This window comes from Anabrus simplex, chromosome 9 (assembly GCF_040414725.1).
Source record: "Anabrus simplex isolate iqAnaSimp1 chromosome 9, ASM4041472v1, whole genome shotgun sequence".
NCBI lineage: Eukaryota > Metazoa > Arthropoda > Insecta > Orthoptera > Tettigoniidae > Anabrus > Anabrus simplex.
In genome coordinates this window covers 53,772,098-53,788,985 of record NC_090273.1, presented here as the reverse complement: position 1 = coordinate 53,788,985, position 16,888 = coordinate 53,772,098, and the positions used below count along the sequence as shown (strand labels likewise).

The following is a 16,888-nucleotide window of genomic DNA, read 5'->3' as shown; positions in this document are numbered from 1 at the left end:
CTCCATGTGAAATTTGTTCTGGACAAAGTGGAGGCAGGACAGGTTTTTCTCCGGGTACTCCAGTTTTCCCTGTCATCTTTCATTCCAACGACACTCACCAATATCTTTTCATTTCATCTGTCAGTCATTCATCATTGCCCCAGAGGAGTGCGACAGTCCTCGGCAGCCAGCACAATTCCTATCCTCGCCGCAAGATGAGGGATTCATTCATTCCATTCCTGCCCAGTCACTGACTGGAAAATGGGTTGTAGTTTTTCAATTAAGACACTGAAGAGAAGAAAATGTTCCCCGTAACAACACTGTTGGACTCGTGCTTAAAAGGATGAGTTTTTCTCATTTTGATTGCTCACACTGCTGGTACAAACTGCCGCTACTTGATAGCAACAGGAGGGTCCTGAATCTACAACTGAAGAGGTAAGGTTGGAACCCCATTTTAATATGCTGTATATTCAAATCTTTGGTGAAATTATAGATTGTACTCAAATACTCGCTAAATATAGTATAGTCATTTTTAAAAATTTTATTTCAGATTATCCATTGTTCGGAGACAGCAAAATTGCCTGATATGCGGTGCTTGTACGGCAGCATTATGGAAGAAGAAAATGAAAAATAAATTGTCAGTTAAGAATTCTGAAGATCAAATCACTACATATGTGAAACAAAATCAGTTATCCCCCGCCCTCCACCTTTCAAGTGGTTACAAATACTGGGGGGAAAAATACAAAATTTCCAAAGCTGCAAAAACTATCTGTTTAAAATTTATGTGTACTACCAGCAAGAGTATTATCTGCAAGACTGTTTAGAACAGGACTTGTATGTGGCAGAAAAAGAAATAGGTTCAACCCTGACACAATGAGAGGTAAATATGGACCTAAGATAATTGACCATTATGGTTAATTAACAGTCAGGTAATTTTTATAAAAACTTATTATATTATTAAGTTGCTGTTTTACCAGTCATTTTATTTTAATTTTTTAAATAGTGTTGAATACTTTTCTAAGCCTTGGTTTGTGGAAAGATTTCAAGCAGATTATATTAACCTTCAACCAGTTGCATATCAGTTTGATTTCTTCTTTTTTTTCTCCAGAGGCAACATTTTAAATTCTTCTACAGTGGTGTTGCCAATTGTAGCTTCTGTTCCACTACTCTACTCCAACTCTATGGATATCAATCTGCTGAAAGGAGATTAAAATCTAGAAAGAGCTTCCTAACAACAAGGACCAGTTGCAAAAGCATGAATTAACATGTGGAATGAGAGAACTAGTAATTTGTCTGAATGGATGGAACCAAAGGAATCTCTACCTCCTGGTCACACAGACAACTGGCCAATCTGGAAGACCTTGAACAGACTGCAAGCTGAAGTTGCAAGAACGAGGGATAATGTACCGGTACATAAGTGACATTTTCCGACCAAGACAGTTCTATGCGATTGTGACCAATTTCAAACAACACAACATCTCTTATGCCCATTCAGATGTACAATGAGTGACTTGGATCAAGCTAATTCAAGTGCTCTCGAAATGGCTAAGTTTTGGGCAGAAACTGTTTGAAGTCACTTGATGAACAAATATTTGTGTACTTGTGTCCATTTGATGCTTCCTTTTTTACATCTTCATGTTTCATATTTTGTACTTCTGACATGAATGAATGAATGAATGAATGAATTTACTTTCAATACGGTTTATATCTGCTGTCTTGTTCAACAGGTACAGATGAACTAAATCTGGTCTTCTAGGCCAAAGTAGACTTCATAATGATGGCAATATTTTTGTAGCAATGGAAAAATCTCACTTGGCCAAGATGGACAACTTTTCCTTTTTTACAAACCATAAAATCTGTTTCAAGTTAGAGGGATCCTTAATAAAGACAAAAAGGGAGAAGAAATATCTAAAATATTTTGTAAAATAAAAAGATGGAAACTGAAAATGAATTTTCCAGTGAGAAAGTAATGGTTGGAAGAAATCTCATATTGAGTAGACATTGGAAGGGCTCATTCTAGCAAAGCTGAATGATGAAAATACTGCTGTTAATATTATTTTTCAATTATTTCGTTTACTTTTTACAGTTACACGAGTAATATTCTGTTAATCTGATATTTTCCATCAGATACAAATTCAAAAATCAGCTTGGTCCAACATTTTTAAAGCAAATACTCATCATAGGCATTCACTCTCTGTCAGTCCAACTCCCTTGGCATGCCGGCCTTTGGTCCAGCGGGTCCCGGGTTCGATTGCCAGATAGGTCAGAGATTTTAACCCATTGGTTAATTCCGATGGTGTGTGTGTGTGTGTGTGTGTGTGTGTGTGCGTGCGTGTGCCATTTTCATCATTAAAATTCAACACTGGTATGGACCCATCCTAATAGACGTGCAGGTTGCCTATAAAGTGTCAATTCTAAAGATCTGCCTCAATGCTGGCACATAAAAACTGCTGAATCTCCTTGTTTTTTCCAGTCAATCATCTTTGATTTTCTGCAAACACTTTTATCAGAATTGTGTTTTTGTCACTGTTCAAGTCTCGTGGACAATACTTCATCTCGTTGACCGATCAGATGCTATATCCTCCCAGTTTCTAATGTCAATTTCGCACTACTTCATATTACCGTACATTTAAGAATATCCTTTTATCTCTTTTTTGTCACCCCCTCTGGTTACATTGTCCATTCTTCAATTGAGAAAAGTGCACAGACAACAAAAGGTACCCAGGTTTGTGGGATATAGCGGGGTGGAGGTGGGGAAATATACATCAAAACTGTAAAAGAAAGAAAAAAGAAAAAAACGTACAAAATGGTAAGCGAATTTTGACAGAGAGGTAAAGGTCCGCAGTCTACCAACAGTAATAATGGTATTTTTTTGTTTTGTTTTTTTAAATTCAATACTATACAATAAAACTTTTACCAAAGGAACGATATTACAGATGTATTAGAATTAAATAGAAGTACAGCGTTATACAATTAAAAATAATTTAGTATTTAACTACACACTAAGAAACTAACAGACACTAAAGAGACCGCCAGACTGACGAATGAACGCAGCACGTGGGTAAATCATACCTCAGTGTCCATGACCTTGGCAACTCCTGTTACCCTTTCTCACAGCACATGCAAAGTGTCCACTACTTGTTGTGGAGGTATACAAACCAGTTAGCCACGTCGAGACGAACATTTTTTGCATATTTCTGCTAGTAATTTTGTTAATAAATAAACTAATTAGCTGATAAGACAAGAGGGCTTGCACAAATTGCTTGTTAGAATAATTCCTATAATTCATAGTTTTCCTTAAATATGTAATGTTTTCTCCACAAAGTGAGGCCTCCCACCAATCGCTGTTACCGGATGTCTTACTGCCAATATTATCCTTAAAATGTTAACACTTATAATTGTAATGGCTAAGAATCACAAAAGCAGTAAATGATAATTTCATATTCTTTCCTTGCTGTGTCATGTTTGTAAAAGATTAACTAAAAGGATTTGCAAAGGACAGAGGATGTTTTAAGAGATATGGAACAACATACGGAATTGAATTACAATGAAATAAACAATTTCATAATCACTGAAACATAAAAGTTAGTTTTAAGTGACAAAGTGCAAAGTTAAAGTTACTGTATTAGTAAAGCAACACAAAATAACAGCAATTATCCACATCTACTACAGTAGTATCCAAGACCCACAACAATTTACATCATTCACAAAATAAAAATAACTCAAGTGTGCTAGTTATGACTGGTTAATAAAACAACTCTCTCCATGCAAATTAATTCAATTGCCTGGGTGTGCACCAGAGACTACAGAAAAATCCCTCAGACTGCACACAAAAACAGAGTGAACCAGCAGCTATTATTAAGGCATTATTTGACATTAATTCATTGTCCAGACTTTCCCTTCAAACAACCACATTGTTTCTCAATACCAAAATAGTGCCTATCCTAACTTATGAGATCAAGTTAACATGGAAGAAATTCATTGCAAACAATCTTCACACTTTAGAAGCTGTGAAAGTGTATTTCTTAAAAGCTGTCATTGGAGTATCATCCAAATATACATGCTCCAGATTGGTTTACAGTTAGCAAAGGAGACATTCCAACTGAAGACTGTCGATTTCATTATGACCCCATCATCTACGATGAGAGAAAAAGCTCTGTACCAAGATGGTAGAATAAGGAAGATACATTTAGTAAATTATAGAATGACACCAAAAAAAAAAAAAAAAAAAAAAAAAGCCCAGGAAAAATGGAAGGGTATCAGGCTGAATTTCTATTCAACAGATATCATGACAAATTGATTTTGGATGGATACCTCTGAAATTTTGCAAAATCTCTGGAGGTACATGCCCATGACTATAAACTCTGAAAAATGAAAGTACACCACAAACCTGACCTAAGTTGTATCTGAACACTGTGGCCTTCTGCGAAAGATACAACATTATCCGGAGTAAGAAATGAGTAATACACCCAATCAGTATTGCAAAGTTTAAACCATTTTCACACTTGCACAGTTTTTACACATTTCATTATCTTCAAAATACTAGAATATACTTTATATGGAAAAATATTTCCGTTACTTGAAATCAGATCAATTAAAATGTCCGGCACTAAATATTCATAACCTCATTAAAATACTACAAGCTGGATAAGAAAGAAAGTCTGGATGAAATCTATACCTCAACAAGGATGTCAAAGAGACACACAGTAAATTAGACTGACACATTTTGACATTACTTATTCATCAGACAGAGGAAAAGAAAGGAGACAAATGAAAATAAATTTATTTTCTCTTTTGCTAACTTCTGTTGTCAAGAACAATGAAGATCTAACTTCTTTCTGTGTCATTCCATAATTTACTAAGTGTGTCTTTCACATCCTCATCTTGGTACAGAGCTTTTCATCTCCATTCTTTCTTCATCTAGTTTGATTTCTTTCCCATATTCTTCAAAGTAACAATTTCTGTTATAGAATAAATTTCAACTAATCTTCTATTTATGTCTTGCTGCGAGACCTAGTGTTAATAGTGCACTCTAGTTTCTGGTAAGGGTGATTACAAATTTGTTACTCCCATTGATCAATCTCAGTCTCATCCTTAGATTTGAAAATACAAAAGTGGCTGAGGTATGAGCGACAATAATAACGCCATTCCTTATGCACCCAGTCCGCGTTATGAATGATCTGAAAATGTCTCTCATAGGGTTGGTTGGTGCGAGCATTTCAGTGGACTTGGCAGACTGATATCTACGAGCAACTTCTGGCTCTGTGAGGAAAGCAATGGGAAACTAATTTTCATGGAATGCCTTTTCAGTGATACCAAGGCATTCTATAATAACTGATACCAGAGCTGTTGAGGATCAAACCAGCCTTTGGATTGAATACTCAACAAAAGAGAATTACAATAAATAATTTAGTACACTTGTCTAAATCAACCTCGTACTGGACAAAAAACAAACCTCATGATGGTACAACTGTGATGGGCCTTGGCCTACCAAGAGACTGCTGTTCAGCTCAAAGGCTTTTAGATTATGAGGTAAGGTGTGGTCAGTGCACTGAATCTTCTAGACCATTCTTGACTTCCTCTACTGGGGCCACGACATCACCATCAGATAGCTTCTCAACCGTTCCCATATAGACTGAGTGGATCTCAAAGCACCTTCAGATCCAGGTAAAAATCCGTTACCTGGCTGCACAGTTCAGATTGTGTAATCATTGGCTTACATCCACGAAATGGTGAAATCGAACCCCATTGTCAGCAGCTTTAAAAATGGCTGTCCATGGTTTCCCATTTTCACACCAGGTAATTAAGGTCATGATGATTTCCTTCCCATTCCTAGCCCTTTCCTATTCCATCATTGCCTAAAACCTGAGTTGGTGTGACATTATTAAACCACTAACAAACACAAACCAAAAATCTCAAGATGTAAATATTTAGACTTTCTCCACCAAGAACGGAATGTGTAATGTTATGGAGGATACATTTAGATCCATCACAGCAGAGGATTCACCAAATGTCAAGTACAAGGTGATATGTTCTGTAAGAGGTCAACAGTGAAAAGAGCAACTGAATACCCAACATTATTTGCAAGTAACACAAAATATATGCACATCAAAATTAGTTAATTCCATCTTCCTTCTAAAATACCATACTCTGTCTAGCAAATGCCTTACTGTCAAGTAATAACTCACTATGGTACTCTGATTTTTTAAACTCTCCACATTTGCAATATCACACTTGGCAATGAATCTAACTTCTGCTTTAATAGCACCTGCCAGTTTTTTGTCTTTTCTTATAATCTGAAGAATTCATACAAAATAAATTCATCTACACTTCAAGAAAAAGATCTAAGATATGTTAAGCGATTCTCTGAATGTTGTACATCATCCTGTATGATTTTACTGAAAAATAAAATAAAGCACTTCCTCTGCACTCTATGAGCTACCTTGAAATATTCATTTATAAGTAAACAAAATTTAATGGTTTATTGTTCTATCTTCAAACTAATTACTAAGATGAACTCCACAGTAACCATAGGGTTCTTTTTCCTTGTATTCTTCTTCTTCTTCTTCTTCTTCTTCTCCTTCTCCTTCTCCTTCTCCTTCTCCTTCTCCTTCTTCTTCTTCTTCTTGTTGTGCCACCCTCGTATAATTATTTGGAGGAGGGTGTGGAAGTTTCTGGGTGCCTCATGATATGACCAAAGTAGGAGAATTTCTTGATCTTAACAGCCCTACAGAGTTCTTTACACATCCTGGTCAATGCCTCCTCATTGCATAATCTGTCTACCCAGCTGATATGAAGCATGTGATAGTAGACACACATTTTAAATGATTCTAATCTTCTCGTGGTGGCTTTTCTTATAGGTCAGGACTCAACTCCGTAAACAATGATGGAGAACACATTGCACCACGCTATGCTAACCCTAAGCACACTTGATGGAGGCTTATATATGCTGCCCTGACATTTTCAATGAGGTAGTTCATTTTTCATTTTTTGGAAAGTGACCCAATGCTCAATGATGACACTGCCTAGGTACTGATTTTCTCGACCCTCTGTATCAGAACTCCATTTACCCACAGACCGGGATCTACAATAGAGCCCTTGCTCACAATCGTGTATTTGATCTTTAAGTTCACGTTTAAACCAGGTTTACGCATGTCTTCACCACTTTTGACAAAATCTGCTGCAGGTTCTCCATACTGATTGGTCATAAGGACAGTGTCCTAGGATATCTGATGACGTTAATCATCACTCCATTCACTTTAATGCCACTATCCATAACATGTAGAGGCTCCCTGAAGGAAGTCTCTGAGTACAGATTGAACAGAAGCAGTGACAAAATACAGCTTGCCTCACACTTCGTTTGATTGTGACTTTATTCGTGAGTCTGTGTCCCCTTCAAACACAGGTCTTCTGTTTCCAACCACTCACTAAAGGCAACTATCTCTGGAGAATTTTCTTTCTCTCTCCCTGTGAATGTCCATATATTATTTTAAAAACTGGTTTATTATTTATAAATTCAAAATTTCAGTTCTAATAACTAAATATGAAGTGTATACTTAATTCATTCAATCAAAGTAAGCTTAGTAGAACACAATCAGTAACAGTTTCAAAAGTACAAAGCAAAAGAAATGTCTAATTTAACATGAATTGTGCTCATCAGCAGAGGGGTAGGGCCACTTTACCTAGTTCAACCTCCAGTACATGATAAAAAATGTAATGCATTACACAATAGCATTGAAATAAACTGCTGCTATTTTGGAAAGACATCTGCTATTTGCTCTCAATTTCTTCTTCAGTAAATACTAATCTTGCAGATTCTGAAGCAATTACCTGTTCCTTTGTAACATATTGAAGGGAACTTGCAGCTTACTGAATTTATTCTGTTTGTCATAGCATTTTAAAATGTAAATGTAGACTGCAAATATCTTCTTCTTCTTTTTTCTTTTTTTGCACAACTGCCATCTGTCTTATTCCATCATCTACTGTAAATCTCTATAACCCTGCTAATCCTTCCTAATTTTGTTTCAAACTTATCGACTTACAATGAACAAAGGCCATACATACATTATATCAATTTAGAAAATAAATGGGAAGACTAGCCATTTCTAAATTTCTAAACGCTTCCAAAAATTCACGGAAATTCCCATCCAACCACCATTAGCCATACCTGCTACGGTCAGCAGGGAATGGCTTATTGGTTTCCAAGAGGCAACGAATTGTAGCTATGAGATGTTTCTGAAATTGCTTCATCGTTGTAATTATTAATAATAAAAAGCATTATTAAGATAGGAAATTTTCCAGAACTGTATAAAAATATCTTAATGCAGGTTTATCGTAATATTTCTCTTCATTACACAGTGGTTCAAATATATTTCTAATTAAGCCTTAATTTTCAGTTAATATAAATAAAACTGGTCAAACACCCTTCATTAAAATTCTTTGCTCAAAATATGCCACTACAGTTTTTCAGTACACAGTAATAAGCAAAACCTACTTCAAAAAATAATTAAATAATTACAACCAGAATAGTTCAGAAGATATATTTCCATGAGAATCAGTATGTACAGACAATGTCTTTACTCTCTCAAAACAACATACAACTGCTTAAATTAATCGACTACAATTGATTATAAGACACTTGACATTAATAAATACTACAGCATCAGAAATAAACATTAACTTCATAAAGTGTACAGTTTAACACCATGGCAGTTAATATTTCTTTCTAAACTACAGAATGAATATTCTTTGCAAAAAGAAAACTATGAAAATTATTATCGCAATGTTTTTAAGATCGTTCCCTTGATCATTAACAGATGATGTCTTTAACTCACTTAGAGGTCAATAAGACATTACAAACTCAATCAAAAATGGACCTCAAACAAGCATCAAAATATTAGCCAAATAACTAGCACACTTAAATAAACTCAAATCATTTCCACTCATATCCAGAAAGACTTTGAACAGAATAATAAATAGGAAAACTTTATGTACAATGCAAAAAGGTATCAACAAAATCGTGAAATGTACAACATTCTATTACGGAGTAATGATGGTGATAAGCCATGCAAAAGACTGTAACATATAAAGACATGGGGGAGTTACAATTCCAAGTCACATACAATAAGCAGAACAAACAAAAACTACTTTGGACGTGAACTGATTGCAGAGACACATGCAATGCTGGAACATTCAGGGCTGGCTCATACGCAGAACTCCATTGTGAAAAGATTACTAGAATCAGAGCAATCTCTTGCACCACATCATATGATTTCATGGTGAGCGTAGAAGAATTTCATATCTTTAGCTCTGAGATCTGGCATCTGTGCTTTCATGGTTGCACTCTTAACGTTCTTCAACCATTAAAAGAAAATATAGAAACATTAATTAAAACTAACTTTCACACAGGTTTTTACTGAACTTTATTTCAGCAACAATTATCTCTACTTACATGCAATACAAAATTAACAATGACTAGAACTTTAAACTGTTAGAACGTAGCACTTTTTTTTTTTTAATTCCCAAGTAGATGGTTTCAACGTTTTTACTTTCAGCAATTGGGAATTCAGTCTCATAGAAAAATTATCTTATTTGTAGTGAAGACTATAATTTACCTGAGTTCTTCTCAACATGGATGAAGAGAAACTACATGAAATTATTTTATCTCTAATACTTCAACTGCAATACTGGTAGTCATGCTCAAACTTGTAAAACAAATCAGCATAACCATTACAAATGAGCGAGCAGTTACAATTTATACAGAGCTAGATTTCTATTCCCAGCAATAACTTAAATGACATTGACTAAAAACCACAGAAAACCTTTTTAAATTAAAGCAACATGAGGGATCTGAGCCATATTTACCTTGGTAAGAAACTAGAGACTATGTCACACTGTTATAACCTTACATACTAAAATGTGATACTTCCGAGGTTCTGGTGTTGAATTGAAAATTAGAAGAAGCTTTAACTCAGTGCTTGAGTTTTATTTCAAACAGTAATAATTTGTTTTACATCACTAACTACTTTTATAGATTTCAGAGATGATGAGGTGCTGGAATTTTATCCTGCAGGAATTCTTTTACATGCCGGTAAATCTAGACACAAGGCTGGCAAATTTGAGCACCTTCAAATACCACCAAACTGAACCAGCATCAAACCCACCCACTTGAACTCGGAAGGCCAGCGCTCTACTGCCTCAGCTACCCACCCTTGGCTTTTAAATAGTACTTTAAAACTTATACTGAAACTGATACTGAAGAACAAGTTAATATATGGCATATACGAGTAAAACAGTAGTGATTACAAGAGATAGGAAGAAAGGGGGAAGATATAAGTACTGTAAATGGAAAACAAATAGATGTTTCAGATACATGGAAAGTATAATCACAGATAATGGGAAGATAAGTGAGGAGATTTGAAAGAGAGTACAACAAGCAAATGGCTTTCAATAGTGTGCGAGGGATTTACTGTGGAATCAAGAAGTTCCACGGAAATGCGAACGCTTTCTGTATTTGACTTATTATGCACTAATAATGACATGTACAGCAGATGTACATGGACAGCACCAAAACGAGATGAAAGTAAGGCACCCACGATGAAATTCCTTGGATGTATCATAGAAAAGACAAGAAAAGATAGAATCAGAAATGGAGATTAGAAAGAAGATTGGAATTTCAAAACTACAGGACAGGGTAGAAACAAATGACCTGAAATGGTATAATGGAAATGGGAGAAGACAGAGTTCCAAAGAAAGTATGTACAGAGAAACCAACTGGAAAGAGAACACATCAAAGGCCTCAAAAAAGGTGAATGGATATGGTCAGTATAGAGAAAGAGGGGAGGAGAGACAAAAGAAATACCGGAAGCAGGAAAAGAGTGGTAGAAGGACAGGCAACTTAACCTGGGAGAGAAATGGAAATGGGAACTGAAGAAGAAGAATAACTTTTACTTTCAAGTTGCTTTATGTTGCACCGACACAGATAAGTCTTATGGCGATGATGGGACAGGAAGGGGCTAAGAGTGGGAAGGAAGTGGCCATGGCCTTAATTAAGGTACAACCCCAGAATCTGCCTGGTGTGAAAACAGGAAAACAAGGAAAATCATCTTCAGGACTGCCGACAGTGGGATTCGAACCCACTATTTCCAGAATACTGGATACTGGCCACACTTAAGCGACTGCAACTATCAAGCTTGGTAAGATGACTACTGAAATTCAGCATTTTCATTTAAGGCATCAGCCATGAAAATACATCCCTTCAGTGCTAATTGCAAATTTATATTTATACATTTATTTAATGAAACATGTTACTTAGAGGAACACACAACTTTGAAGTTTTTCAGTCTGCCAAAATGCTTAGGAACACAATAACATACCTGAAAAAAAAAAAAAAAAATCCACACTTATTATACAAGTGTGTTATGTTTTCTTTTACAGATTTTCTTTTACAGGTACATTATAATGTTTCTTAAAAACTTACAAGGTGTATGAGCTAAGTTGATACAGAAAAATATGATTTCTTTCTTCATAAAATACTTTAAAAGGAACAATTTTACTTTCACCAAGGTCCTAGAATTACGATCTGAAGTATTAGCTTTTTCCCCAGAGATGTACCAAACTCCCACAATTGTGTGTTTCTTTCGGAAATAGGAAGATTATTCTAAATATAATACTGTTAAAGTTTCTTATAAAAAGAACTGCGTACAAACGACAAAACACCCACATTAGTCTAACAAATGTTGAACTGCTGTATTTATGGCTGTTTCTGAAGGAGACTCTAGGCTGTTAACATAACCCCATATGAGATCTCAAAACATTATGCCGGATACAAATATTTATCATATCATTTAAGAGACGCTATCCACTTCTACATCACTCTCTCATTATGATATATAACAGTGTGAGCTCCCTATAAACTAACTGCTCGTTCTGTGAATTAGTGCTATACCTGACACTCACCTGCCTGCATTAGTACGGCCTGGACGCTTCCTTAGAACGCTTCAGCTGCACTTTCAACCTTTTCGTGCCAATCTGGAAACCGTTCATGGCTTGAATAGCTGCTTGTGCACTAACTGGGTTGTCATAAGACACAAAACCTGTAAGAAAGAGAGGAGGGAATGTTCATTGAAAAAAATCACTTGGAAAACAGACAAATTTAATGTAAATAGCACATGTGCAGAGGGGGAAGTCTTGTGACCACTGCCTGTGAAGATGGAAAATTAAGTAGGTCGTCTGATGAGAAGTAAAACTAAAAAGTAGTAATCCAGTACAGCTTCAGACAAAGATCTAGGCATATAGGGAGCATTCTATTGATGAACAAAAGTATCTTCAGAGATGAAAGGTAACTTTGGAAATTAACTGGAAACATTTAGGCCTTAATCTTGCCAGGTAAAATAAAACATTACTACTTACTAAGCGTACATACATACGTACATACATACTGAAACGGGAACGCCCTACGAGCATTCACATTTCATTCTCTTATTAAGAAGAGCTCGCTAACACCCGGCCGTAAGCATTTAAAACTTGCGCCGAGCGCACAGGCATAGTGGGAACTGCAAGCAAGCTCGCGATGTTCTAGAACACCGGCCAAGGACAAGCGACGTCACGCAGAAGGTTCTTTCGTGTTCCATAGCATTGCTGCATGAACGAAATGTAATATCAATATTTCAATAATGTCACCTTGTAGGCAGGAATAATGAACGCTGCTAGCCGAAATTTCGTGTCAATCGGTGTAAAGATGGCCAAGATATAAAATTTTCTTGGGGCCCACATGTGTAGCCACGCCCACTGACCTTCGGCAATATAAGCGAGTCGCCAGCCTGGGGTAAGGCAGAATGTGTGCAGTGTGCAGCTGCAGTGTGCTGTAGGCAGAGAGTGAGGGGAGTCGGCAGTAAGCCGTGAGGTCAGTGTGTGTGTGTGCAAGTAAACACGTCGCGACATAATTCGTCACTCGGTCCGGCTGTATACTTGAGTTCAGAACGTTCGTGTTAAAAGCTTTCTCTGTGGGCTTGACTTTATTTAAAGACTGTGTTTCTAGCATAAACTGTGCCAACATCGATTTCATCTAAAGACTGTGTGAAAGCAGCGATAGTGTTTCTAGCACAGACTGTGCCAGCCTGCATTTCATTTAAAGACTGTGTTTATCCATTTTTTTTTTGGAACTGTGTTCGTAATAAAACTGTGCCGACCTTCATTTCATTTAAAGACTGTGTCTATCCGTTGAACTGTGTTCGTAATAAACTGTGCCAACATTCCCTCTTAAAGACAGTGGAATGCAGTATCGTGATTTCTTTCCGAGGAACCATGCCAATTCCCATCATAACCTGTTCAGAATCACGTATGATCTAAGGTGCCAGTGATAATCTTCTGAAAATTACGACGTAACAGAACTTGGACTGTCATTTATTTCAACAAGTGTGTGAATATTATGCTCATGGAGTACAGTGCAGAGACTGTACCCGGTAAATTTAATTTTCTTTATGAAGTGCTTAATCACTGCACCTCGGAAGGTCCTCGATTGTTTTCGTTTGTTTATTATTCCAAATACGATAATTCCTTCCATCTTATCCTCATGGAACTGTGACTCTAACTTTATCCTTGCTGCTAAAGTGCGTTCAACATCATTGACTGTGGGAACTATTTCGGCGTGCTTCGCCTTAGAGAGGTGTCACACCAGTGTCCCATGACGTCCAATGTGGAAGCTCCACATTTCCCCGTTCCTGCCTCAGGTTCGAGTCATCAACACTAAGACAGAGAAAACACCAACGACGGAAGACAACGCCGACGCCGACCGCAAGACGACGCAGCCGCCGCAGGACGACGTCCTCTCCACGCCTTCAGGGACAACTCCACAATTCAGCTGTAAAAGGTGACAATTCTTTGCATATCTATTGAATAAACTGAAGGATCCACTTAATCATGAAATTTTTTTTTCACTACCCTTCTCTCTCTCACTCTCTTAGCATGGGCCGTACACGCCTTGTCGTTCCTCATGCTCTCCGATAAACTGAAGTACGGGCGTTCCTGTTTCAATACATACATACATACATACATACATACATACATACATACATACATACATACATACATACATACATTATAGACTTATGTCTTTCAGCATTCAATTTGCAAGCCTCTGTGATTTTACTAAACTTTGCCACAATCCTCTATTTGTAACTAAATTTGTGGCCTCGTATAGTTCTACACCTATTATCTTTAAATCATTAGAAACCGAGTCTAACCATAGTCGTCTTGGTCTCCCTCTGCTTCTCTTGATGACCCATTATTCTTCTAGGTAACCTATCCTCCTCCATTCACCTCACATGACCCCACTACTGAAGCCGATTCATGCGTATGACCTCATCAATCGAGTTCATTCCTAACTTAGCCTTCATCTCCTCATTCCATGTATAATCCTGCCATTGTTCCCACCTGTTTGTACCAGCAATCATTCTCGCTACCTCCTAACTTATGAATAAGATATCCTGAGTCCACCCAGCTTTCACTCCTATACAGCAAAATTGATCTGAAAACAGAGCAATGTAAAGATAGTTTCACCCAGAAGCTGATTTCTTTCTTACAGAATACTGTAGATTGCAACTGTGAGCTCAATGCATTACTTTGCTGCACCTTGATCCAATCTCACTTACTACACTACCATCTTGGGAGAACACACACAACCCAAATACTTGAAATTATCCACCTGTTCCAGCTTTGTATTCCCAACCTGACAATTAACCCTCTTAGGCTTCTTACCCACTGCCATCACTTTAGTCTTCCAAGAATTTTCTTTTTTTTTTTTTTTTTTTTTTTTTTTTTACAAGTTGCTTTATGTCGCACCGACAGAGATAGGTCTTATAGCCATGATGGGATAAGAAAGGGCTAGGAGTGGAAAGGAAGCAGCCATGGCCTTAGTACAGCCCCAAATGCCTAGTGTAAAAATGGGAAACCACGGAAAATCATCTTCAGGGTTGCCAACAATAGGGTTCAAACCCACTATCTCTCGAATGCAAGCTCACCTAACCCCACGGTCAACTGGTTTGGTACAAGATATTAGTATGTGGGCTTTCAGCACAATCTGCCATTAAGACCAAGTCATCTGCATAGGCCAAACTGCTTAATACATTTCCACCTAACTGAATTTCTCCCTGCCACTTTATACCTTTCAGTAGATGATCTGTGTAAACTATGAACAACAAGGGTGAAAGATTACAGCCATGTCAAACCCCTTTAATACCTTGAACCAAGAACTCATCCTACCATCAATTCTCGCTGCAGCCCAATTGTTAACATAAATACCTTTGATTCCTTTGAATCATCTTCCCTAAATTGCATAGTCCCCAAGTACGGTGAACATTTTTTTCCTTGGTACTCTGTCATAATACCTTCTCTAGATCTATGTCTATTCCTCTCGTAGCATTTTTCAATTACCTGGCGCATACTGACAATCTGATCCTGACCAGCCCCTCTGTGGCCTGAAACCACACTGGTCTTCATCCAAATTACTCTCAACAACTGATCGCACCCTCTCTTCCAAAATGCCAGTGAACACCTTCCCTGGTATACTGATCAATGAAACACCTCACAGTTGTTGCAATCCATCCTGTTCCCTTGCTTATAGATAGGTACAATTACTGCTTTCGTCCAATCAGAAGCTACCTTACATCTGGGCAGACTCCAGGACATTTACTGTAAAACAAAGTATCTTAAGAGAGAGGTAAGAGAAGAGAGGGATATTCAGGATGAAACCAGACCTCTTGATGAAATTAAGTGGAAGCATCAAGTATTAAAAAAAAAAAAAGCTCAATAGTTAATAGTCTAAGAAAAAGCAGCACAGGAGAGAATAATTGTAAAAATTTGCTCTCCTCTTTTTTTACAATATGTTTTACGTCGCACCAATACAAATAGGTCTTATGGCGATGATGGGATAGGAAAGGACTAGGAGTGGGAAGGAAGTGGCCATGGCCTTAATTAAGGTACAGCCCCAACATTTGTTTGGTGTGAAAATGGGAAACCACAGAAAATCATCTTGAGGGTTGCCAACAGTGGGGTTTGAACCCACTGTCTCCCGAATACAAGCTCACAGCTGCACGCCCCTAACCACACGGCCAACTCACCCAATTGCTTTCCTCTCTCTCCAAAACTCTTCCTTTCTGTCCTTCATTACAACCCAAATAATTTGCCTGAGTAATGCAGTTGGTTAGGTTCTTACTTTCTGTGCTCAAGGTTACTGGATCAAATCTTGGCAAAATCAGACGGCATTTAAGAGTGCCCATATGTAAGACTACAATGTTAAATACAATAGTAGATGATGATGATATGGCCTCAGCTACAGTGTGCAAGGCATTTTGAGTTGACAACATCTAGACTGCCTGTGCGTCAATTTTGCCGTTCTGTTTAACTCTACCAGACAGCTGAGTAAAATGTCTCTCTCTTAGGTGATCTATGGCTGAGTTTTAACTAATTTTTATGGGTAAACATCATACGACATAGAGTGTCAAATGGACTTCTTTTCGTCCCCCAAACATTCATCTACATCTGCGAGGTATGGACCCACGATCTGGGGCGAGACTCGACCAATGATCCACCGAGGGAGCTTGTTAAGGAGATTAAGTGGCATGTTTAAGAATCCCTCGATGGGGTGAAATTCTGGCACTGCAGTATCTCTTTAAAATGACAGTCAAAGACAGGATATTATTAAACTCATAGAATTATTACTACTACTCTCTCATTTCAGTCAACTAAAGACCACATCATTTCAATTCTTTTCATCTCCTTCTGTGTTGTTTAGCTTTTGCCCAGTATTCCTGTGTAAGAGCTTGGAGTTTTCCGGTGACTATAAATGCCTAAATTGTGTCCTGAACTTCCTTTTTTTTTTTTTTTTCTTTAATAGGTCCAAAGATCTTCC

The 16,888-nt window shown here is 37.3% G+C and overlaps 1 protein-coding gene across 1 annotated transcript in view; it reads right to left on the bottom strand.

Moving 5' to 3' along the window:
• Nucleotides 1-16,888, bottom strand: part of LOC137502155 (CUGBP Elav-like family member 1) — an 85,022-nt gene that overhangs the window by 6,119 nt on the left and 62,015 nt on the right. Inside the window, exon 8 of the mRNA XM_068229145.1 lies at nt 11,938-12,074. Within this exon, the coding sequence (XP_068085246.1) occupies nt 11,947-12,074 (128 nt within the window). The 3' untranslated portion in view covers nt 11,938-11,946. The remainder of the gene's footprint in view (nt 1-11,937; nt 12,075-16,888) is intronic.